The 26,220-nt window shown below is 40.8% G+C and overlaps 1 protein-coding gene across 7 annotated transcripts in view; it reads right to left on the bottom strand.

Moving 5' to 3' along the window:
* Positions 1–20,525: 20,525 nt before the first annotated feature.
* The window catches only part of LOC126989942 (uncharacterized), a 31,839-nt gene continuing 26,144 nt past the window's right edge, over positions 20,526–26,220 (bottom strand). For all 7 annotated transcript variants that reach the window (XM_050848536.1, XM_050848542.1, XM_050848539.1 and 4 more), the window contains exons 2-7: positions 23,540–25,959; positions 22,325–22,578; positions 22,059–22,219; positions 21,744–21,903; positions 21,250–21,444; positions 20,526–20,856 (exon numbers count right to left, since the gene is read on the bottom strand). In XM_050848536.1, coding sequence (XP_050704493.1) covers positions 20,832–20,856; positions 21,250–21,444; positions 21,744–21,903; positions 22,059–22,219; positions 22,325–22,578; positions 23,540–25,741 — 2,997 coding nt within the window. In that variant the 5' untranslated portion in view covers positions 25,742–25,959 and the 3' untranslated portion in view covers positions 20,526–20,831. The remainder of the gene's footprint in view (positions 20,857–21,249; positions 21,445–21,743; positions 21,904–22,058; positions 22,220–22,324; positions 22,579–23,539; positions 25,960–26,220) is intronic.

The raw sequence follows: 26,220 nt of genomic DNA, 5'->3' as shown, positions 1-26,220 counted from the left end.
TGAATGACTGTATGAATGATGCTGATGAAACAAAACAAAAAAAATAAAACTGCAAACCTCTAAAAATAATTAATATGGCCTGATAGCCCGCCAGGGCTGATGGCAAAAAAAAAAAAAAAAAAAAATCGTGTGTGTGTGTGGGGGGGGGGGGGGGAATATGTATGCTTGTGTGTGTGTGTGTGTGTGTGTGTGTGAGAGAGAGAGAGAGAGAGAGAGAGAGAGAGAGAGAGAGAGAGAGAGAGAGAGAGAGAGAGAGAGAGAGAGAGAGAGAGAGAGAGAGAGAGAGAGAGAGAGAGAGAGAGAGAGAGAGGGGGGGGGGGGAAGAGAGAGAATTTACATAGATTTACATAGAAAATCAGACCACACAGACCCCATGGTCCAGACTAGGTGGTCTGTCCTTAAACCTAAGTGATTCTACATTAATCAGAAGGCTCCAAAACGATGCATTTCAACTTTAGTTGATATTAAGTTGAAGGAAGTGACCGTCGAACTTGTTTTTGAAGGAGTCAATCGTGTTACACTGGGCCACTGATGGTGGAAGCTTATTCCATTCTCGCACTACAACGTTAGTGAAGAAAAATTTGGTGCAGTCTGAATTTACTTGTCTACATTTGAGTTTTACGCCATTGTTCCTCGTACGCAAAGTGTCATCGATCATAAACAATGTTGATCTGTCTACATTCGTGAAACCATTAAGTATTTTAAAACATTCGATCAGTTTTCCTCGGAGGCGACGTTTCTCAAGAGAACATGTTAAGGGTGGAAAGCCTTTCTTCGTAAGATTTGTTGCGCAAGGAAGGGATCATTTTTGTTGCCCGACGCTGAACACCTTCTAATTTAGCAATGTCCTTTGCATGGTGGGGAAGACCAAAACTGTACCGCATATTCCAAGTGGGGTCTGACTAAACTATTGTAGAGTGGAAGTATTACATCTTTATTCTTGAATAAAAAGTTTCTTTTAATGAAACCCAACATTCTGTTCGCTTTATTTGCTGCATCGATGCATTGCTGTGAGAATTTGAGGTTTGACGCGATTTTGAAACCCAGGTCCTTAACGCATTGAACGCTTTTGAGTTTAACGCCGCGCATTTCGTAATCGAACTTCTTATTCCTTGTTCCAACTTGAAGGAGCTTGAGAGAGAGAGAGAGAGAGAGAGAGAGAGAGAGAGAGAGAGAGAGAGAGAGAGAGAGAGAGAGAGAGAGAGAGAGAGAGAGAGAGAGAGAGAGAGAGAGAGAGAGAGAGAGAGAGAGAGAGAGAGAATTACATAGAATTACATAGAAAATCAGACCACACAGACCCCATGGTCCAGACTTGGTGGTCTGTCCTTAAACCTAAGTGATTTTACATTAATCAGAAGGCTTCAAAACGTTGCATTTCTACTCTAGTTGATATTAAGTTGAGGGAAGTGACGGTCGAGCTTATTTTTGAAGGAGTCAATCGTGTTACACAGGACCACTGATGGTGGAAGCTTATTCCATTCTCGCACTACAACGTTGGTGAAGAAAAATTTGGTGCAGTCTGAATTTACTTGTCTACATCTGAGTTTTACGCCATTGTACCTCGTGGGCAAAGTGTCATCGATCATAAACAATGCTGATCTGTCTACATTCGTGAAACCGTTAAGTATTTTAAAACATTCGATCAGTTTTCCTCGGAGGCGACGTTTCTCAAGAGAAAACATGTTAAGGGTAGAAAGCCTTTCTTCGTAGGATTTGTTGCGCAAGGAAGGGATCATTTTCGTTGCCCGACGCTGAACACCTTCTAATTTAGCAATATCCTTTGCATGGTGGGGAGACCAAAACTGAACCGCATATTCCAAGTAGACTTGGGTTTGACTAAACTATTGTGAAGCTGGAGTATTACATCTATATTATTTAATATAAAGTTCCTTCTAATGAAGTCCAGCATTCTGTTCGCTTTATTTGCTGCGTCGATGCAGTGCATGGGAGAATTTGAGGTTTGACGTGATTTTGACCCCCAAGTCCTTGACGCATTGAATACTTTTGAGTTTAAAGCCGCGCATTTCGTAATCGAACTTCTTATTCCTCGTTCCAACTTGAAGGACGTGGCACTTGTCTACGTTAAAGGGCATCTCCCATCTATCCGACCAAGCTGAAATTTTGTGCAGATCCTCTTGGAGGCTTTGCCTGTCTTCGTCAGTGAGAACCGAGTTACCAATCTTTGTGTCGTCTGCAAATTTACTAATGCGGTTATTGAGTCCAACATCCACGTCGTTGATGTAAATAAGGAAGAGCACTGGACCAAGAACCGAGCCCTGATGGACGCCACTAGTGAGAGAGAGAGAGAGAGAGAGAGAGAGAGAGAGAGAGAGAGAGAGAGAGAGAGAGAGAGAGAGAGAGAGAGAGAGAGAGAGAGAGAGAGAGAGAGAGAGAGAGAGAGAGATTTACACAGATTTACATAGAAAATCAGACCACACAGACCCCATGGTCCAGACTAGGTGGTCTGTCCTAAAACCTAAGTGATTTTACATTAATCAGATGGCTCCAAAACGTTGCTTTTCTACTCTAGTTAATATTAAGTTCAAGGAAGTGACGGTCGAGCTTCTTTTTAAAGGAGTCAATCGTGTTACACTGGACCACTGATGGTGGGAGCTTATTCCATTCTCGCACTACAACGTTGGTGAAGAAAAATTTGGTGCAGTCTGAATTTACTTGTCTACATTTGAGTTTTGTGCCATTGTTCCTCGTTCGCAAAGTGTCATCAATCATAAACAATTTTGTTCTGTCTATATTCGTGAAACCATTAAGTATTTTAAAACAGAGAGAGTGAGAGAGTGTGTGTGTGTGTGTGTGTGTGATGGGTTGGGTTGGGTCGCTAATCCCGAGGTTCGAGGGAGAGCCTGTGGCCTTGACCTCCGTCCTGCTGTCCACCTACCCTTCGCTCGTCACCAAACGAACTTTGACGTAGTGCACTGCACCTCCCACTTCCCTAGCCAGCCAATCCCACATATTTAGGTGGAGTCAGTAGGAGGATATTGGGCGGGACTTCTTGGATCAACTCAAAGCAAACGGACTATACTACTATACTAATATTAATATTAATGTTACTTTTGCTTCTAGTACTCCACCAATTATTTTGGCAGATCTGACAACAATACAGTAACAACATCAACAACATTATGAAACGACAGACAACAACAATAACAACAACACATGTAGTGTGTAGTGGAGGGCGGTTTTCTTCCCCTGGCTACCTGCTTGAGATTAAACACTCCCTCCTCCTGCGGTGTCAAAATTCATCACTGCTCTTCTTTATAGTTTCACTCACAAGTGAGACAAATACGAGTCGAGGTGATAGCTTGTGTTTCCCCTCAAGCATCAGTTAACAGTTTCTTTGATCACAAGACAACAGCAGAAGACTAGACAGCAATAAGACAATCATAAAACAATAAGAAGGCAAGCCAGCTGATCCTCCTTTACTACGTGTTTATTCTTCAAGCACAACAATCCCTTTCAATCCTTATATCATGATTGACTGATTGATAGTTTATTGTTGCAAGTAAAATCATTGCCATCCAGTGAAGAAGTAATTTAACATTCACATACCTACCGATCCGTACTATTATATCCATTATATCTTGTTCAGCTTTGTACGTGTAGCCGCGCACTGCATCATATATATAATTCATCATAATCATATCTGGCAGGTGTTTTTCATACTCTGCGAGCACCGAATAACCTTACTTAATTATTATAGTTATTAAGTTGCAGCCCATGAAAACTGAATAATATTCCAGCCACCCCCCTTTGTTGTATTTTACAACAATAAATATTTCGATTCAATTCAATTTGTGTGTTGTGATTTTATTCATTAACTTCCGACAGACAGCAAAGTGATAGGTAGTTAACTCTCATTAATCTCTTCAGAACATTTCGAATATCACAGTTTACTTTATATTTGTCGTTATGTGTATAATGAGACAGACGATCGAGGCTCATTACAGCCGGTATCCGAGTATTTGACAGTGCATCGTTAACCTAAACGCAGAGTCCCTTGATAGAGAGAGTACCGACATAGGCGTCCCTGCAGGTGTGTAAAGCGGCTCGCACATTCCCGGTCCCGGTTTGGTGTCATCTGCCATCCACGTATCTCAAGATATTCCATCCTGATCTGCGCATGCGCGGAACCCGACATTTACAGACACTGTTGATATCGTAGTTTGTCCAGGCATGATGGCGGCAAGACATACAACGGGTGTAGGTTATCTCATTTTTCACATTTAGTGACATACAAGGGGTTCAGGTTATCTCTTTTAACACATTTACCGACATACAAGGGTGTATGTTATCTCTATTATCACATTTACTGACATTCAAGGGTGCAGGTTATCTCTTTTATCACATTAACCGACATACAAGGGGTGCAGGTTATCTCTTTTATCACATTTACTGACATACAAGGGGTGCAGGAAGAAAATGTAATATTGCAAGCAATTTTCAAATTCAAAATATACGTCATCATTTATTAAAAAAAAAACTTAGGTGGTACGAAATACAATAGGTAGTCGACAAAAGACACGGTACCGTGTCGAAATTCATCCACCCTCTGTTTGTAAACAAAGCCCGCACATGCGCAATCAGGATGGGATGTCTTAGGATACGTGGATGGCAGATGACACCACACCAGTCCCGTTCGTCCTTGATCGCTCCCGATAAGCCAGTCGGCTGTTGACCGGCGGTAAGATCGGGAATGGTCGGCGGCAAACCGCCGGTGCACCGCCGGTCAACCCTGATAACAGTAGACGCCGCCGACCACAGCCGGTCAACTTCAAAATTAAAAAAAAAATCGGGGTTGCTCCCAGTCGACCGGCGGTCAATCGACGGCAGACTGGCGGTAGACCGGCGGTAGACCGCGAGTTAACACCTGTGTTTGACCTAGAGATTAGGGAGGAGTGGCATGTGATTAGGCGGCCGGACTCTATTAAAACAACACCTGGTGCGACTCATTTCAGTACCTCCTGGAACATGTCCCTGTCCATGCCCATTCGGATTTTCTTCTCTGCATCCATGTTCTCACTCATGTTGCCCTACGTACGTCTCTTCTTATTCTTTTCAATCGTCTATTTTCCAGCAGGTAAACGAGCATCAACAAAATCTGGTCACTATCCACGTCAAATGTAAGAAGTTCAATCTCACGTTCACGAGAGCTGAGGAAAGCCATGGCGAGGTCAGACACATGAATGATCAAAAACACCTGGAGGGGCGTTCATTATACACACCCTTCCCACTGGGTGTGGCAACGAACGTGTTTGATCGTCGACGTGCCGCAGGTCTGCCGGCGGTAGACCGGCGGCCTACCGCAGGCTGACCTGCTGTAGTCGCCGGTCGGAGAAATCGAAAATCGTATATGGTCGCCGGTTTACCGGCGCGGCGGTAAGCCGCCGGTCTGCCTGCTGTACCGGGAATATTGCCTGTTTTACCGGCGGTCAGGACCCGATTGGCTGACCGGGAGTCAGGGATGGGGTATTCGTATTCAATATTCGTATTCGAATACATTCGAATACAGTATTTGGGTTTATTCGTATTCGTATTCGAATACTTGTCATCTGACATCAAAGTATTCGCATTCGTATTCGAATACTTGGGAAAAGTATTCGTATTCTTTGAATAATATGCCGAATAATCTTAAATCTATCTTCAGAAATAATTGTTATTGTTCCTTCCAAGTTACAGACAAGATGATCACTAGCGTGGCCGCTGTGACTGTTGGGGTCTGGCGCAGTGTTACCAAATTTAGCATAATTTAGACTCAAATTAAGTATCTAGCATTATTTCTAGCACAATTGATCTTTTAATTAGCATAATTCTAGCATAATTCTGATTTGTCTGGAATAAATTTTAGCATATATCATTCTTTAAAACTCGGTTTCATTATATCATTTAAGAGGGACTTGCAGAGTACCAATCAAATATTTGAACGGTTGCTTCAGTTTCTGGTAGAACTGTCCATTCAGCTTCAGCAACGCTTACCTCTCAGTAATACAGTTCGCTCTGATATCTGTTCTATGCTTGATCCTGAGGAAATTATGCGTGGAAGTAATATGTCTGTTGCAAATATCAATGCCAAGATTCCTGAAATTGTTAGAGATGAAGATCGATGAACAAAAGTTGGATGCTGAATGGTGGTTACTAATCCTAATTAAGTGATGATGCAAAGAATATTCTCTCACTGAATGCTGCCACTGACACTGAAGTCTTTTGGTCTATATTATAATATGTCACACAGGGTCGAAATACCCACTATAGTCTCCAAACTTGCTAAAGCATTATTAACAATACCAGTTTCTAATGCAGACTGTAAGAGAATATTTTCAATGGTTACTTTGAAAAGACAGAGAAAAGAAACAGGCTCAAAAACAGCAGTCTGGCAAATTAAATCGTAAGTGGAGATCGAAGGCATCAGACAAAGTGAGTGCGTAAAATTTGAGCCTTGAGAAGACATGAGAGTCGATGGGTAAGAATATATTCAATCAGTGGCGTACGAAATGATCAGTAAATAGTAATTAACTTGACCAATTGAAGACCTTATAAGTTTTATTTTGAGAAAAGTTTTCTTGAAACCCGACTTTAATGGGTAATTTTGCATAGTTTCCATAGTTTAAGTTCCTTGTCATCATCTGGTTTGCAAAGCTGCTCTTCATTTATTCAATATCTGAGTTTTACTCAAAGGCTATCTGAGTTATATCAATTATGTTTCCATTAAAGTATGTTAAGTAACATGCACTGTTTTTAATATATCTTTCGGTTTATTATGTTTAGCTAATAATGAGTCAGAATAATTTTAACATACTTTATTATTATATTTAACACATTTTGGGTAGAGTTAACATATTTTCACAGCACGTTTAGCACATTTTCGTCTTGACGATTTGGCAGCACTGGACTCTGGCGGTCCAAATAGGTTAAATTTCCTAAATGATGAGTTTTGTTTAAAATTATATTCCATCATATTTTTGTTGCCGAGGTATAATTTGAGGGCATTTCAATTGTTGTAGAAAGTATCCAATTTGGATTATCAATATACAGTCATCTATCAAAGGTGGCATATGCTGGGGTGTGTGTCGCCTCACCCACCCTACAACGTCAAGTCCGAGGGTCCCTACGGACAAGTCTCCATGCAGGGATCTCTTTCATCCTGAGTACCTCCTGGCAGGATTTATCAACTTGCTCAAGTCACAAACTCTGTAAGTGTCATTATTAGTTTCTTCTGATCTTAGAGTGAGTCAAAACTGTAAAGTTAACATGTACCCAGTTATGATAATCATTATTAATAGTTTCGTGTATTTTTTAATTTCGAGTCAGCATGTTCCATCAATGTCCCCAATCACACCTGGGAACCCAGCAATGTCTTGAAATTCAGTTTCTTTCTTGATTAATCTGTGTAATAAGAAAAAAAAAATTTGTACCTGTTGATAATTGTCCTCAATGTTTTTATTAGTTGAATAAATGCATTTGTACAGTTGTTTTGCTTTATTTTCTTATGCCGGAGGATAGAATTGATCTTGATTTTCATGACCCTATTTGTGCTGAATGAATGAGAGAGTTATAGTTCAGCAGTGTTATCATTAGGTAAGGTTGGAGGCATTTGATAAGCTGTGTGTTGTCTTGATCTTGACAAGTAATGCACAGGGCACCAGTACAGGTGCATAACACGGATATTTGTGTTGGCTGCTGGGGGAACTGGGGTGCCGAGTGTGTAGGGAAGGGAAATGAATAGGTGTACTAATAGTTAGTCTTGGTGTGTTGTGACAAGTGAGTGTGTATTTGTTTTCTGAATGAGTCTATTGTACCGCAGTCTAAAGTCTGTAGGGGGAGGCTGTTCCAGTCACGTGTGGTGCGTGGAAAGTATGAGTCCGTACATGTGTCAGTGTTTGTGTGATACATTTGGTATTTTTGGTTGAGTGTGTTACGAGTACGCTGACTGTTTGCGTCCTGTAAGTATGTGTGTGGGTCAATGTCAATGTAAGTGTATGTGATCTTGTACAGAATTTTAAGTGTGTGCTTGTCTGCACATGTGATGAGGTTACATATTAATCTGTTGTTTGATCTGTGTTATGGTGCCTGGTGTTCAAGCTCATTGTTTATAATGAACCGAACCACCTTGGTGTTGATTAGTGCTAACTTATAAATGTTTGTGTGTGTGTGTGTAAGGATCCCACACCGTGGAACAGCATGCTAGTGTTGGTCTCACAAGTGTGTTGTTCATCAGCGCTTATTTGTCTCTGGCCCTTAAGGGGGGCGACTACTCCCCCCCCTACAGCTCTTTTGGTAGGTCCAATAGCCTTGAAATTTTATTATGTTGTTTGTTGGTGTTAATGAGGAGTGTATTGTGAATTTCATGGAGATTGGGTGAATGATAGGGGGCACTGAGGTAAAACGCGTTTTTTTTCAATTTGTTTCACAGGCTTTATTTTTAAGTCAATCACTTTGAAAAAATTACCAATGAAACTTCGATTATATATCTACATTTTGTCGGGAACAGATTTTTGATTTTTGCTTTTATCTTTGAGATAAAATTTTTAAAATTGTTTTTCACACTTGATTTTCTCCGCTCTGTATCCCGTTTTCTATGGCCATATTGAAAAATCTATTCCAATAAAAAAATCGGCCTTTGATTGAAGTTTTTATTGATACCTAACAATTGTCAGTCAGATGATTTACTGATTTTTTGAAATTTTTTGAAGTGTAAAAAACCAACTTTTGAGAAATCGGCTCCTAAATTTTTTTTTGCATTTACCCTGTCATGCCCTTCATAATTGTCCGATTGAGATGAAATTTTCACCTGATTGTGCAAACCTTGCTGATTGACTGGAGATATTGATAAGGCATCTGGTCCCCCTTTCTCAGTGTTGAGAAAGTATTATTCACTGGTATGTGAGGGTGTCAAAAGGCGCCACCTTTCTCACTGTCGCCAGATTTTATCAATATTCTCCAGGCTGGTATTCTTCATCCTTCTTCTGCTGTTTTCTTTTCTTTTTGGACTGGATGTGGAAGAATGTAGTGGTAAACCAGAGCAGCAAACGTGCGACCTCCCTCTAAGCAAAGCAAGGACGCACTGACGCGTGATCTACAGTCCTCTCGGCCCTCGGGCAGCATGACTCACTCCATCCACCCTCTCTGAGATGCCAAGTGATGCAGATTCATAAAGAAGAAATCATTTTTTATTGAAAATTTACGCGTATATAAGCATTGAATGACACCACGTGTGTAACCGCGTGACTCAGGCCTCTGACGCAACCGCGCGGGGTATTTAAACATGGCTTCCCGGCCGTAAGGGATTTAATTTGACCAAAACAAACCTTACCACTTGATAATTTAGGCTATCTCGGCCACAGTGAGCGAAGAAAAAGAATTTCTCAGATTTCAAAAATATTCGGCCAAAAATACCCCGTAGCCGCCCCCCTTAAGCCTGCGTCAAGTGAGAACACACAGGCAAGTATCTAATGTCTAAGTTAAGAGTTTGCTTTCCCAGAAAACCCATTTATCCATCAGCCTGATAGGGTATCAGGACACCTCTCCTCCGAAAATGATCTTTCTTTCGGCCACCTCTTTAATTATTTTTGGGAGCAGCGAGTAGCGGGCTTTTTATTATTGTTTTCCTTTTTTTGCCCTTGAGCTGCCATCTTTGTTGTAAAAAAAAAAAAGGTAAGATGAACAGGTGGTGCCATCTGCCTAGGCTGGGCCTATGAATGTTAGAGTAAAAGAGTCGACATTAAGATATGGTACAGCAAGACACAGAAGCTAGAGGGAGTAGACTGGCATGGAGGAGACTGGGGGAGCAAGCTGAGGTTTAAAGCAAGAACGAGAACCCGCAGCTAAATGGCAGGAATAGGGAATGGGAAACCAGAACTGTAGCTGTAGGACAGGGGAGAAAGAATCAGTGGAACACCCAATAATAGAATACAGCAAACATGAGAGGCAGAGAGGGAAGTTATTAGTAGCACCAGGGAGGAGTGGGCTAAGAGGCTGGAGGAGGACCACGGGGCCATCGCACGGCACGTGTTGGATGGAGATGCAGTGCTGGGAAAAAGGGCACAAATGCTTGAATAAGCGCACGGATAAGCAATGTCAGTAAGTTATTCCAGCAACAAACTGAAAAGTAAAGTGTGATAGTATATTGCAGTGAAGAAAAATTAAGCTACACAGCACAATTGAAAGGAAAAGTGTGAATAAACAGGAGAGACGCCCGAGAGGAGGAGGACAGGTCATAAGAAGAAGAGGAAGAATGTTTGTTTACAGATACCGCAGCTCCAGACTACACAGTGCCCGAGCCACTACGAGAGCACATGGATATGGCCTGCATTGTCCACAAGGAAATAAGACCCATGATGACTGTACAAATATCCAGGGAAGAGCTAACAAAAGTCCTAAAAAAACTGAAGAATAAAAAGGCGGCTGGACCTGATAAATGCAAGCCAGAATTTTACAAGGCACTGGTCCACAAACCAGACTGCATGGAAATAATGTTGAACTGCTTTAATGAGATCCTAGAAACTGGCAACATACCAAAGGAATGGAGAACATCTCATACAAAAATGATACCAAAAACTGCTAAACCAACAGCAAAAGATTTGCGCCCAATAGCATTGACAAATTACACCTACAAAATATTTATGGCAATACTGAAAGACAAAATAGAAGACCACCTAAGAAGCAGTAATGAAGTAAATGAAGCCCAAGCAGGATTCAGCAAAGGTGCAAGAATTGAAGATAACCTTCTCATATTGCAATACTGCATAGAAGACAGCTATACAAACCACAAAGCTCTGATTGTGACATCCATTGACTATACCAAGGCCTTTGACTCCATAAAGAGGGAAAAGATCGTGGAAACCATGATGAAATATAAGGTGCACCCCACAATAATAAACACAATAGCCAACATCTATAAAGAGGATAACACCCTGATAAAATTGACAGAAGACAGACAAACAGAGATACCAGTCACAAGTGGTATAAGGCAAGGGTGTACCGGCTCCACCACATTATTTAAACTTATTACTTATGCCATTATGATGAAACTGGAGGAAGGCAGAGGCTTCAATAACACCAACATTCACATAAATAGCCTGTTCTTTGCTGATGATGGCCTACTACTGTCTCACAGTATAGACGAGGCACAACACAGCATTAGACTATTAACAGAAATAAGTAGAGAATGTGGACTGGAGATAAATAAAAATAAGAGCAAGATCATCATCTATAACTTAGAAAATAGTCCACAACAGATAGAAAACATACAAGTCTGTGAAGAAATCAAATATCTGGGCCTAACTCTACTAAACAACAGAAATATCTTTACTAAACAAAAGAAAATTATGATAGAGAAGGCACAAAAGCTGGCCAATCTTACATACTCAATCATAGCGAAAAGCTGTCATAAAATCACCGTAGGGAAAGCCTATTGGAAAAGTGTGTGCCTACCCTCAATTCTATATGGAGCAAATGTTATAAATTTTACTGAAAGAGATATCCAACAACTACAGATCATTGAAAACAGTGTACAGACATATATTGGGAGCACCAAGATTCGCCCAAACCTGCACGCTGCGAGGTGAAGTTGGAGCTTCAAGCATGAAGAAGAGAATAATGGAGGGTAAATTACTATATCTGAAATCTATCATAGACGCATACACCACAACAACACAGGAAAATCTAACAAGAGAGGAAGATAACAGAAACAACTTGTTAAAAGAAGTATATAAAATGGCAAAAGGAAATCAGCAAAATTGGATAAAAAACATCAATAAGTACTTAGAATGCTCCAAGCTAACTCTGAGAGATATTGGAAAGTTAAAGAAAGAAGAAATTAAGGAAAAGCTGAGGAGCTGGGACACAGAAGAATGGAAACAAGAAGTCCAAAGTAAAAGAAGCCTTGAATTATATAAAATATACAAGCCTGAAATAAAATGTGAAGAACTTATATACGACAATACACCATCATCAGTTACACTCTATAGAGCCAGAACAAATAACCTAGCACTCAATGATAGGAAAAGATTCTACAATGAAGACACAACATGCATCATGTGCGGGGCGGAGGAGGAGAACCTCCAGCACTTCCTGTTGTATTGCCCGGGGTACCAGGGCGTGCGCCGGGCAGTGCAGGCGCCGCCGCTGCCGCTGCCAGCTGCTGCAGGAGAACATATCGCGCCGCTTGGATGCCTCCTCTTTACCGACGCAGAGAAAAATAAGGACAATATACACAGAATGTGGTTATTACGGGAAAAGAGAAGACAACAAAAAGAACAACAAGCTACAATGATAGTAACAGCAGTGACAGAAGAATAAATCAAGACCGAGAGAACACTACTAAGGATTTCAGAGGCTGTGCGGCCTCGTTTTTTGGGAATAATATCGTAACGAACAATCGTATCGGTACGAGATTTTGCGACAGTGTATTTCACACACTGCCTTAATTTTGAAGGGTATCGCCAACCGCCACAAGTAGAGAATAAAGGCACTTGTCCCTATACCAAGAGGGTAAAGTCATCAGTGTCAGGCAAAGATACGAACACAACTACCAGAGGCTCCGCCCACCTTGTTCCTCTTCCCTCCATCTCCCGCCTCCTCCCTTCTCCCTCAATCTCTCTCTCTCTCTCTCTCTCTCTCTCTGGAAGATACATACATACTCGAGAATGATTTTTTTTTTTCAATTAAGGCATGCTTGATGTGATACTGGGACTTTAATTTTGAGCATAGTGATACACATCTGGGCCGTGGACGTAATGACATGTGAGAGTAGGGTGAGGTAGTAAATGATGACTACCATGATTGATGGTAGAACGATTGCTCGCTTGTATTTGTTTCTCTCTCGTTTTAGTAGTACCTCAAACATTTTATACCTTCGCAATTCTTCCCGTTACCATACTTTCAGCTCTTCCCTGACAATAAAATTAATAGCACCACTATAATTTGGCGATAAGAGCACCATTACTTTTATCAGTAGGTACATGCTATACAATAGCCCTACGAAAACGTACACCATAAACCACCAAACCACTACGCTACCAATAGTTACGGAGGTAATTAGGCTATGTAAGTAACACGTTACCCTACTCTCAACTTTATTTAAAGGATGCCTATCAGTATTAGAAAGAGTATATAACGCCACTACAATTAATGCATGCCTTTCATTCATTATAGTTACGAAGCTACATGAGAGAGAGAGAGAGAGAGAGAGAGAGAGAGAGAGAGAGAGAGAGAGAGAGAGAGAGAGAGAGAGAGAGAGAGATATTGAGGGAGAAGGGAGGAGGCGGGAGATGGAGGGAAGAGGAACAAGGTGGGCGGAGCCTCTGGTAGTTGTGTTCGTATCTTTGCCTGACACTGATGACTTTACCCTCTTGGTATAGGGACAAGTGCCTTTATTCTCTACTTGTGGCGGTTGGCGATACCCTTCAAAATTAAGGCAGTGTGTGAAATACACTGTCGCAAAATCTCGTACCGATACGATTGTTCGTTACGATATTATTCCCAAAAAACGAGGCCGCACAGCCTCTGAAATCCTTAGTAGGAGCTGCCGTTGCAAAGGCAATAGCTCCACATCTACATCTACATCTACATATCCGCCTAAATGCGTTCCATTTACGGCGCGAAAACCCAGACATGGGTCTGGGTTTAAAGCCGAACCTGGTTCCGGGTTTTGTGTCAAATGGAAGATGCTACTAAAGGGTAACGCCGTTAACAGATAAATCGTTAACGTACAGGCTAACGTCGTTTGTGTTGGGCCTTGATTTACAGGTCAGTTGTTGGCCGTTTTCGTTAGATCGTTAACCCCAAAATTCCACCATAACGCCATCCTTTACATGCCGTTAACCTTTAAAAACTTAATTAACTAAAAAAAAAAAAAAGCTTAAAAATACTAAAAGCGCCATTTATAATTATTTATCGTCAAGTGTTAACTTTTCGAAAATTTCACTATCAAGACTTTTTCCAAAACCTGAACGCCGTTCACGGAATCAACGATTTGATGCCGTTTGTGCCGACACTGGTATTTCATTGGATTAATTGGCTCTTTGCCCCTTTGAAGGTCCTGTGAAATCACGTATTTTTTCCTTGTTTGTCATCTTCGTCCAAAATCATGCACACTGATCATCACTATGCACAGACCCACCTGCCGCCACGTGCAGCGACCCACCTTTTCCTGCTTGACCTCCGGCCATGACCACAGATAGGGTGCAATCAAGGAGACAGTACTTCCTAGGGTGATATCAAGGAACTATGGTACCCACGTACTATACGCCGCCAGGAAGCACACTGATAGGGTGATGTGTTCACGACCCGGACAGTAAAGTGAATAATATTCATAAAAAAAAAAGTTATTGAGCTACAGGAGAGATTTTGTGCTTAAAAGAAAGCTTAACTAATTCCCCATCTTATGCTATGAGTTTCATATCTGTAGATATCATAGTATTGGTTTTACAGCCGTTTTTAAAATCCAGAATTCTCTGTCCGGGTCGAGACCGCGTGTTCACGACCCGGACGGGGTTGTGGTCTCAACCCGGACGGATGTTTTGGTCCACCAAAAACACACTTACACCAATGTTTTATATTTTTTCTTACTAAGAACATCCAGAACATGACACTGAAAGGTGGAATAAAACAATTGGTAGCAAAATATCAATGTAATAAAAAAATATATATGATAAAAAAAAAGGTAACTGAATTCCTTAAAACTACGCCTTTTTTCTTTCGTATGTTAATATATAGTATTAATATTGGTTTTAGGTTAAAATGAGAGTGATTGACAGAGTCATTTAAAAAAAAAAAAAAATCCTTCTTATACCTCCGTGTTCTCGACTCGGACATCACGTGCACACTGTCCGAGTCGAGACTACGCACATCATTTTTTTAAAAATTCGTAAAAAATATAAACAATTGGCCTAGGTTAAATATTTCAATTTGGAGAAGTAAACACTAATGGGGGCACATATTAATGCTAAAATAATTCACTTCCATCAATAAAACACTTCGAAAATCACTCGATATTTAGCCGTGGCAAACACCCATTTCAGCCTTTTCCATGGCTTTATCTCACATATGGTACATTATAGTTGTAAGAACTATGCAATCATTCACTTTTTAATTGGTTTTTCCAGTACACTTAATTTGCATGAATTGTCAAAAATTGTCCGAGTCGAGAACACGGCATAATTTTGTCTAGCGGGCACCCCAAACGAGTCCATTGTTGTTTAGGCACTCCGTATTATCACTGATTTTATGCCAATATGGCTATATTACATAACAAAACTTATCACAAGTTGATCACGCCTTATTCGTGGTCATGGCACAATATATCCTGATGCCGAAAATTAAGATCGCGACCTCTTAAAATCGAAATTCTTACCATGCTTACAAGCGGAGCGTCGGCGGGGAGGTTTGCAAATGGCGTCTAGTTAGGACCGCCCTCCCTCATACGTCATAGCTCTGACGTCATCCTAGGCTCGATCGTTCATTGGTTAATCAAGACTGTCCGGGTCGAGACCTTGTCCGGGTCGTGACCACACGACCGGTGATGTGTTCACGACCCGGACAGTAAAGTGAATAATATTCATAAAAAAAAAAGTTATTGAGCTACAGGAGATATTTTGTGCTTAAAAGAAAGCTTAACTAATTCCCCATCTTATGCTATGAGTTTCATATCTGTAGATATCATAGTATTGGTTTTACAGCCGTTTTTAAAATCCAGAATTCTCTGTCCGGGTCGAGACCGCGTGTTCACGACCCGGACGGGGTTGTGGTCTCAACCCGGACGGATGTTTTGGTCCACCAAAAACACACTTACACCAATGTTTTATATTTTTTCTTACTAAGAACATCCAGAACATGACACTGAAAGGTGGAATAAAACAATTGGTAGCAAAATATCAATGTAATAAAAAAATATATATGATAAAAACAAAGGTAACTGAATTCCTTAAAACTACGCCTTTTTTCTTTCGTATGTTAATATATAGTATTAATATTGGTTTTAGGTTAAAATGAGAGTGATTGACAGAGTCATTTAAAAAAAAAAAAAAATCCTTCTTATACCTCCGTGTTCTCGACTCGGACATCACGTGCACACTGTCCGAGTCGAGACCACGCACATCATTTTTTTAAAAATTCGTAAAAAATATAAACAATTGGCCTAGGTTAAATATTTCAATTTGGAGAAGTAAACACTAATGGGGGGCACATATTAATGCTAAAAATAATTCACTTCCATCAATAAAACACTTCGAAAAATCACTCGATATTTAGCCGTGGCAAACACCCATTTCCAGCCTTTTCCATGGCTTTATCTCACATATGGTACATTATAGTTGTAAGAACTATGCAATCATTCACTTTTTAATTGGTTTTTCCAGTACACTTAATTTGCATGAATTGTCAAAAATTGTCCGAGTCGAGAACACGGCATAATTTTGTCTAGCGGGCACCCCAAACGAGTCCATTGTTGTTTAGGCACTCCGTATTATCACTGATTTTATGCCAATATGGCTATATTACATAACAAAACTTATCACAAGTTGATCACGCCTTATTCGTGGTCATGGCACAATATATCCTGATGCCGAAAATTAAGATCGCGACCTCTTAAAATCGAAATTCTTACCATGCTTACAAGCGGAGCGTCGGCGGGGAGGTTTGCAAATGGCGTCTAGTTAGGACCGCCCTCCCTCATACGTCATAGCTCTGACGTCATCCTAGGCTCTATCGTTCATTGGTTAATCAAGACTGTCCGGGTCGAGACCTTGTCCAGGTCGTGACCACACGACCCTACCTGTGGGGGTGAGGTCCAGATGGTGTGTGTGACAATTCACTCTTTAAGTAACATTAACATTGTATCAAGATAACACTAACAAGCTTGGTGCCTAGGAGCTGGATTTCAACGTACCTGTGGGGGTGAGGTTGAGATGGTGTGTGAGGGGGACACTCTCACACGGTCGGCTTCTCACCTCTTCCCACTGCCCGCGGCTAGCCAGAGGCTAGTGAACGCATTTATTGGTGGTTTAGTTAACATCCAATTGGCTGGTTCTGCCAGTTCAGAAAGAGTTTCGAAGCAACTGGTTCTCTCACTCAATACAGGTGAAAAATTCTGCTCGTCAGTCCTCCGTGAAAAAACTAACTAATGATCATTCGGCACCTTCGGCCAAGGCGTAGTCACGCCACCAGCTCCACATCTGGTTCGTCTGTCTGACTTGCGGTTCGTAACCACCTAATTCACAAGCAACACATCAGTTATTACAGGTTATCGATTTCTCGGTTTTCCCCGCATTACAGATGAACAGCTGGGTGAGCTGCACTCCAATTCCTCAGATCTGGATTCAAACCTACCAAAAGTTGAGATGCTACACAATTAAGGTTTATGAAGTTGTACAGTAAAAGTAGGACAGAGACAGCATCTAATATCTGGTCCTTTGAAATGGAATAGTAACTAGAGATCACATTTACAAATTACTGAAGAGCCACTGCAGGACACGCAAAACCAATATTTTGTGGGAGTAAATATAGTAAAGATGTGAAGTAGTCTAGTCATAGTATATAGTTGAAGCACATCTGAAAGGAAACTATAAGTTTTAGGGAGGTCAAGACTAATTATGAGAGACAGCAATATATTTAGGAGTGCAGCTACAGACAGCCAGCTAAAATTGATAGTATGTAGTTCATTCATTTTTTTACCTAAGGACCAATCTAGATATTTAGTTATAGATGTTATTTATGGCATTTATGTTATGACAAAAATAGTCTCAAATAACAATCACACCTGATGCATCTTTACAAAGATATTCAACCTTGAAAAAGATGAAACATTGCACATTGTGAATAAACCTCTAAAACTCTGAGTTGCTATTGAAGATTATCTTACTTCATTTATTTTCCATGGAAAATAAAAACAATTACATGTGAAGGCTGTTTAGATACTTCGTGGCTTGAACCCACATGTAAAGCAGTGAGCCCTGAACCTTTAAACCTGTGGTGTAAATTTTGGCAGATGCCGTTGAAACTTGGTGAGGCGTTATCAAAAAAGTGAAAAAGAGCTCCAGGAACCACTCCCTTTTCTTGTATTATTGCCCTTGTCCATCCCAAATGGAAAGTGGTTGCCCAAGGGAAGGGAACAATGATTTGTTTCTGGATTAATGGGGCTGCATGGGTTTGGGGGAAAGCTTCAGCCCCCTTTGGCACCACCACTGCATGTGAAAGGTGGCTTTTGTATCCCCACCCCGAGGTCTACATGCCTTGTTACATCCCAGAAGTCCTGTACCCCTGAATCCCTCCCACGCCTGTTCATCCCACAACCCAAAAAGACTTACCTACTTAAGAAAGGAAAGGAACATTAAGGAATCAGTTTCCATCACTATATGACTGCAGTATTTATTTTTGTTAGATTCAGAACACAGCATGTTAATGAAAACTCACTGGAAAAAAAGTATTAACTCGTTATGTCAGAGTAATGGCTGGATCATGGCTTAGTTTAAAGACAAAAAAAAGTGTCATAACCCTGCAGATTAAAAATTCTTTCAGTGTCAAAGTATATACTGGACCTTGTGTTAGTGAGGAGTCATGAATCTAACAAAAATAGAATTGATTTACATTTTTACTTTCAATTAAAACCCAACAGTCCCTTAAAACGGTTTACTATCATCTCCTGGTGAGACTCCCCTCACTGCAGCATTGTTATCACAAGTTTCTGATTCTTCAATCACTGGTTACATTATATGCATTACAAATACTACATATAGCAATATTAAATTATCGTGTTACAATTGAGGAACTTTGTCGAGCTCAGAAAGAGTAATGAGAAGGTGGCACTTGTTTAGAATAGGGCTGGATACATACACTGGCACTTGCGCTTCAATACACTATTCAGCATGTACTTGTACTTCTGCTTGGACTCAGGGACTTGCACTTGTAATTTGGAGCACAAGCACAGTGAATGTGTGTTGACAGGTGACCAGTGGAGGCAGCACAGAGGAAGGGCAAAGGTGCAACAAAGTTGTGGCCCAATATATCCTAATTACCATACAGGCTATGTCAGCAGGATACATCACATGTATGCAATAATTGAATGTAAAATATGGTTTATACCACTGTTAAAATATCTAAATCTTAAAGTAACTAACTGGTATTAGCACTAAGATTCAAGCACTTGTGTTTGTACTCTAGTTCAACTAGAGTAATGAGACATGTTCACACTTGGATATGTAATATGTATTATAATGTACTTATACTCGTACTCAGGTATAATCAGTTGTACTATCAAACTATCAAACAACTATCCCCTATTCTTTGACAACACTCAGCTATCACCTTCTTCAACATTAAACATCCTCGGTCTATTCTTAACTCAAAATCTCAACTGGAAACTTCATATATCTTGTCTTACTAAATCAGCTTCCTCGAGGCTGGGAGTTCTGTACCGTCTCCGCCAGTTCTTCTCCCCCTTTGGTTGCTATCCATTTACAGGGGCCTTGTCCGCCCTCATATGGAGTATGCATCTCACGTGTGGGGGAGGCTCCACTCACACAGCTCTCTTGGACAGAGTGGAGTCTAAGGCTCTTCGTCTCATCAGCTCTCCTCCTCTTACTAATAGTCTTCTTCCTCTTAAATTTCGCCGCCATATTGCCTCTCTTTCTATCTTCTATCGATATTTTCATGCTGACTGCTCTTCCGAACTTGCTAACTGCATGCCTCCCCCTCCGCGCCCTCGTCACACACGACTTTCTCCCCAAGCTCATCCCTTTACTGTCCAAATCCCTCACGCAAGAGTTAACCAGCATCTTCACTCTTTCATCTCTCACGCTGGTAAACTCTGGAACAATCTTCCTTCTTCTGCATTTCCTCCTGCCTACGACTTGAACTCTTTCAGGAGGAGCGTATCAGGACACCTCTCCTCCCGAAATTAACCTATCTTTCGGCCACTCCTCTACCTCTTTTTAGGAGCAGTGAGTATCAGGCCTTTTTTTTTACATGTTACCTTATTTTATGCCCTTGAACTGACTCCTCTGCTTTAAAAAAAAAAAAAAAAAAAAAAAAAACTTGAATCCAAGCCTGGTTTGAGTAGAGTTTTATCTTTATAATCTTTTATGCTCATTAGCCAATGAGCAAACCAACTCTTTGACATCTTATAGCAAAGAATACATAACAGCAATGTGTACACCAAAACCCTTGAAGGTGACTGGGCATCACACTAGGAAAATACTAAAACATATTTCATAGCAACTTAGTAAAGCACCTCCATGATGTGGCAGTTAGCACACTTGTCTGTGAATCTACGGGCCGGGGTTCAGTCCCAGCCTGGGCAGTTGGCATGTAGCCCACCCAGCTGTTCATCCTCCCCTTCAAAGGTAAACTTGGGGACATATGCTGTCACTGCAGGTGGCCTCAGTGCTTATCTCCACTTCATTAAATGTAAACTGTGGTAACCTAATAAAAAATAAAAAAAAAAAAAAAAAAAACCACTGCTCACCCCTCCCTTGAGCACCGGCCTCACCTTTTTTTTTTTTTTTTTTTTTTTTTTTTCCTCTTTGTTGCCCTTGAGCCGTCACACTGGCCCTGTGGCCCTGGGTTGTGGGTTCTCAGCTCCTTACCTACCACACGCTCCAGGGCTGGGAGGGTGAAGATGAGCGCCAATGTAGCCACTGTAGAATATGCCCCAAACTTAACCTTTACTTACTTTAATGAATGAAAGCCCAGTACTTCACAGCCTCAAATCACAAAGGGCCTGTGCATGGGAGACACTGAATCCCACACCCCATCTTGGCCTGGGCCATTCATTACCTCCGCAATGTGTCGCCACATGAAGGCTTCCTGTCTCACCGGTCAGGCTACCACACACTGGACTCATCAGAGCTGTGGGGAAATATTTTTGTTTATAAACAACACATTTTGTGGGTCATTTTAAAGTATTCAGCTCAACTTTCATTCCATTGTTGACTTTAACTGTCCAACTTTTTTATTCCTGAACCTTGCTCTTCCAGTACTGTTCACGATGCCTTCTGAATAACTCGGACTAACTTGGACTAACCCACATTGCTTTAGCTTGTCCAGTAGTACCAATAAAAATGGAGTTTGGCATCACATCTTACAGTTTAGCTCTAAATAGTTACAATTAGTATTCTTATAAGTTGTTTTATTTATGTTTGACACTTTATTCTTTTTTTTTTGTGAAGTAACTCCCCTAATTCCCTTTTTCCCCACTGTATGCATGAGAGGATTCATAATAATACTTGAATGAGGCCTTACCAGTACAGGGCACAGCCAAGACTTTGCCTGGCAAACTCCTTAAGCTCCAATAGTTCAATTTTCTTGAGAGTGGAGAAGAAGCGAATGCCTCCTTTCTTGTTCACCTTTACTCCTAGCTCCTTCAGGCACTTAAGGATGTCAGTGCAACGCTTGGCAGTAAAGTTGCATTGAGGGAACATAATGGAGTTGAACATCCTGCAAGACCATTGGTTTTGCTGATCATTACAGTGAAGTACTCTGGCTGTGGAACACTTGAATAACATGTTTGCTGCTATATTTGATGTCCATTTGGTGCCAGATGTTCTATCAAGTCAATAAAGTGCAATCTACTTATTAGTATTTGATATAAAAAAATAATCAGTGAAGGAAATTCGTACTTTTCTTTGATAAAATCAGTCCATGAGAAATAAAATTCCATATCAAAGGGAAAGATGTGTTAAAACTAATGTAATTGCCAGTTTTACCAGCACAATTAAGTGTCAGATTTGACTTACCCCTCATCAGGAAGGAGTGCACGAATCACTCCACACTTCATCTGCCAGTCTTTATCTACCCCAGAGAGCCAAAGACTGCCAGTCTCTCTTCCCTGAAGGGGTTTTAGAACAGGCAGAGGCGTCAGGCCATCAGGCCTGACCTCTGACATCACGTGGATTCCTGCCAAATCAAGAGGGTAGTTTTAATATTCAGAAAACACTATAAAGTTAACCATAAAAGTTGCATTTGAAAAACATATTATGTTTCCTGAAATAAGTTTCAAGAGAAGGTATCATAAACCACTTTATAAAGTACCTGCATGGTCATCTTCTCACCTATATATGTAATATCACTTCTTTTGTTCACCAAGTCATTCAGTTCCACCAGAAGTTGCTTGGCATGTTCGGTGTTGGCAAAGGCAATCTTCAGCTCTGTTGTGGTCTCTGGAAGGCAGGAAAGTGTGCCCAGATGGCCTGTGAATTTAGTCACACTGCACCTGCAGAAACAAATGTAGCATGTTTTGAAGGGAGTGTTCTGTGCTTTGGAACAATTCATCAAGACACTGCCTCAATATTCCCCCAAGTATTTCCTGTTTCCGTACCCATAACTGCTGCACCCCCCAGGCCGCAGCTTGCCTAGGTATTCATCAGAAGAGCCACATTCCTTATTCTTCCATTGGTGTTTGAAGAAAATTTGCACTGCACAGTCCCTCTGCGAGAGCTGGCACAACATATCATCCAGGCGTGGAATGTAGGTCACTTCATTCTCCAGAATAACCTGCACAGGGATGTTGGTGTCCAGGTGTTTGAACAGTGCAAGGGCAGCTCCCATATGGCCATCGCGGACTATGAGTTGCTGAGGACAGAACAAAACGTGTTAATCTGTGTTCATGACAGAGGCTGATCAAAATGTTTCAATATTTCCTGCATTGTGAGTTGATGGCAGGCCTGGGGAGATTCCACGGCTATTATATTCAAGTATGATTACTTGGAAAACTCCAGATTACTATTACAATTATAGAGGTAGAGTTGGGAGCATACACTATAGCTGCGCATGGCAACACTGCTCATCTCCGTCCTTTTGGCTCTTTGACCCGGTGGGGGGGGAGAACCCTTAACCTGACATAGGGCCAATGCAACATCCGGGTTACCACAGTTTACCTTCCCCAAGTTTCCCCAAATACCCATTTACCGACCATCCCAAAAGGAAGGATGAACAGCTGAGTGGACTGCAAGCAGACTGCCAAGGCTGGAATTCGAACCCAGGCCAGAAGCTCTTGCAATCATGATTAATAAATCTGACAGCAATCGATTTTATTATAATTGGGAGGAACTTGTGTCTAAATTTGGAGTGGTGCGACAAAGTTGGCCATGATTTTGTAAAGATCTGAATTCTTTCTCAGGTCAAATTAGCTTCCTGCTTCCCTCAAGTTGCCGGTTGTACACTCATAATTATGGTGTCATAAAAAGATCGGCAAGATGGAGTCGAGGGTTTTGGTGACATTTGTCCACACTACACAGGCCATAATTCTCTACTTGTTGCCATAGCATGAATGCCTAACAGATTAAGGGAAAAATACAGCATTGAATGAGACAGTATACCATTAATGAATAAGCACTAAATGGTCTGATCAATACACCTCATTGGCAGTTGTGTGCCCTTATAGCTGTTAATCTGTGTAACAACAGATGTCCACAAGTGATTAGCCAACTTTCCAGTCACTAATAATTTTCCAGTACAGTGTTGTTTGAGTGCAATGGCAGTGTTCCCATTGCATCTAAGTAATAAGACATGGCTTGAGTTCATAACTACTCACGAGGTCATTTAGTGGAGCGAGGAGGGTGGCCAGCGTGTCATCACATTTGGCTTCCACAAGAATGTCAAGCCACTTGGTTCCCTTGAACTCAGCTTCCTTTAGTATATCAACAAGATCCTCAGCATACCTATGTAACATGTCAGGGCACTGATGAGTCAACAGACCTGTCAGGTGTAAGAACATGTTATCATACTTGGCCAAGTTTTGGTCTGTTTTAAGAAGATCATTGCAAATCTTTTTCAGCGACTTTACATCTTCACTTTCAGATCTCTGAAGGATATCATCTATTTCAGCTTTTGTAATGTAACAATTCATCAACAAAGATACAATCTTCTTCTCTGGTTCATCATTCTTTAGTTTATTATTAATATATGTCATGAATTGATTTGCAGCATAAAATTCTAAAATGCTTTTGTGAGGCACAGTCAGCTCAGTCTTGTAGCCACTGCTTGTCCACTCCTTTTCAACTACAAGAAAAGCTTCAATCATTTCATCGAAAGGGACTTCTAAGTCTTCACACTTCTTTCCCAGTACATCTTTTGATTCAGTAGAGAGCTGCATTGAGTCTGATAGAAGCGTGTCCATGCAAACTCTGTACAAATCTTTCTGAAACTCCCTTACTACTTTTTTACTTCTACCTTTGGGCAGGGCCACACAACCTAACCTTTCTTGGAGTCGTGTCTGCAAGCGAGACTCAATCAGCTCCAGGAAGGCAATGTAGAGACCAGTTGAGGTCGTTTCAGGATTCACTTTGGTGGGGTCAGAGGCCCAGAGGTAGGTCAGAAGTGTGAGGTTGAGAGGCAGTCGATAGTGCTCACCAAGGCGGGCCTGGGACTGTTTCAAGAGGTCAACCAGCTTCTGGGTGTCCTGATCACTTTGTTCCTCTTTGATCATTTCATCGTGTAATTTTGTTACAAATTCCACTCTTTTTTCTAAAGATATTCCTCTTAGCTTTGTCTGAATCTTCTTAGTGTGTGCACCAAGAACATTGCAAAGGTCAGAGAGCTTGCTGGGCCTTGTGGTGATCAGGAGTTGTAAGCGACCTTTGCTACTTGGTATTTGTTGGTCTAATAGTTCTTTGATAAGCTTCTCAGACTCTGTATTTAGTTCATCAAAGCCATCCATGACAAGCAAGACCTTCAGCTGAAGTACAGACCTAACTAGGTCATCATCATCATATTCATATGAAGCTGTTGGCAGGAGGCCCTGAATTAGCCCTAAGTAAGAGGAGATCCTTTTTTTTCCTTCAACTCGGAAAACCAAGTCATAGCGTTCAAGACCCGTAAAAATGGTGGATCCTTCAGCCCAGTCTGACAGGATCAGTTTTGTTAAAGTAGTTTTGCCAGCTCCTGCATCACCTTCCACTATTATGACTGTTGGCTTCTCCTCAAGTTCAGTCTTCACCTCAAGCAGCTCCTTGTATCCCACTTCATGAGTTTCATCCATGTTCTCACATATGACTTCAAGCTTAGTAAACACATTCTTAACATCCAGCCGTTCCTTCCCTGTCACAAAGGATGCTGGATCAATCTTTGATGTATTTTTATATTGCTCTGGCAACTCCTTTCTCCCAATTTCAAGAATGGATTTTTTCTGTTCTTCTTTGAACTTTGACAGTTCGTTAAATTCTTTTTCTCCTAGGCGTGCACTCATAATATGACAGACTTGGTTATTTATTTCCTTGAGGGTACTTTTGACTTCATCATCAGACACTCCATACTTACTCCCTGCTTTTTTAACAATTTTCTTTGATATTTCTTTAATGACTTTGCACTTTTCATTCATAACATCATCATTAGGTATTTTCTCCCCATGAAACAATCGATTCCTAATATTTTTAAGATTTGTGCAGAGGGATTCCAAGTTTTCTTGCCCATCTTTCCATTTATCATCTTTTGGTTCTGCAAGCTGATAACAACCCCACTTGATGCAAGGAAAAATAAGGGTAACATCATAAGATTCTCCAGAAGGATCATTGTTGATTGTTTCTTGTAACATAGGGGGAAATATTTCTTCATAATCCTCAATGCTCATGCCTTTATTTCTTAAGTAGTCCTCTATTGTCTCTGTGGGTTTTTTCTTGCATCCCCACTTGAATACAAAGTGAAGGGCATGACGACCTTCACTAGCCACTATCTTCATGAGTCTGAACACCCTGCGATCCTCGTCTCCTATTCCACCAAGGAAGGGTTGTAATGACATTTTGATTTGTGAAGTGATGGGTCTTGTAGAAGGAACTGATAGATGTGGATGCTGTTTAAACTAAATGCTGCCTCTTCAGTTCTGCAGGAAAGGTGTAGGCCGTCTTTCATCATTCCAGCTTGTTCTGAAGTGTTTGGTGCTTTCCTTCACCCCTGGCTTGTTGCTATGATGAATCCTCATAGATCACCACCCCAATAATGCAGACGGTCTGTTTGTGGCTGTTGAGGAGAAAAAGAAATCCAATTATTTTTTCAGTATTTAATAATTTTTTTGTTATATATATATATATATATATATATATATATATATATAGTATATATATATATATATATATATATATATATATATATATATATATATATATATATATATATATTTTTTTTTTTATTTATTTATAGTTGTTGTTTTCTAAAGTGGGGAGAATTCACCAAATTACACTTAAAACTTTGGGGTTAAAATCTTAGTGTAGGCATAAATAA

This window comes from Eriocheir sinensis, unplaced genomic scaffold, assembly GCF_024679095.1.
Source record: "Eriocheir sinensis breed Jianghai 21 unplaced genomic scaffold, ASM2467909v1 Scaffold1384, whole genome shotgun sequence".
Classification (NCBI taxonomy): domain Eukaryota; kingdom Metazoa; phylum Arthropoda; class Malacostraca; order Decapoda; family Varunidae; genus Eriocheir; species Eriocheir sinensis.
This window is presented reverse-complemented; position numbering and strand designations above follow the sequence as displayed.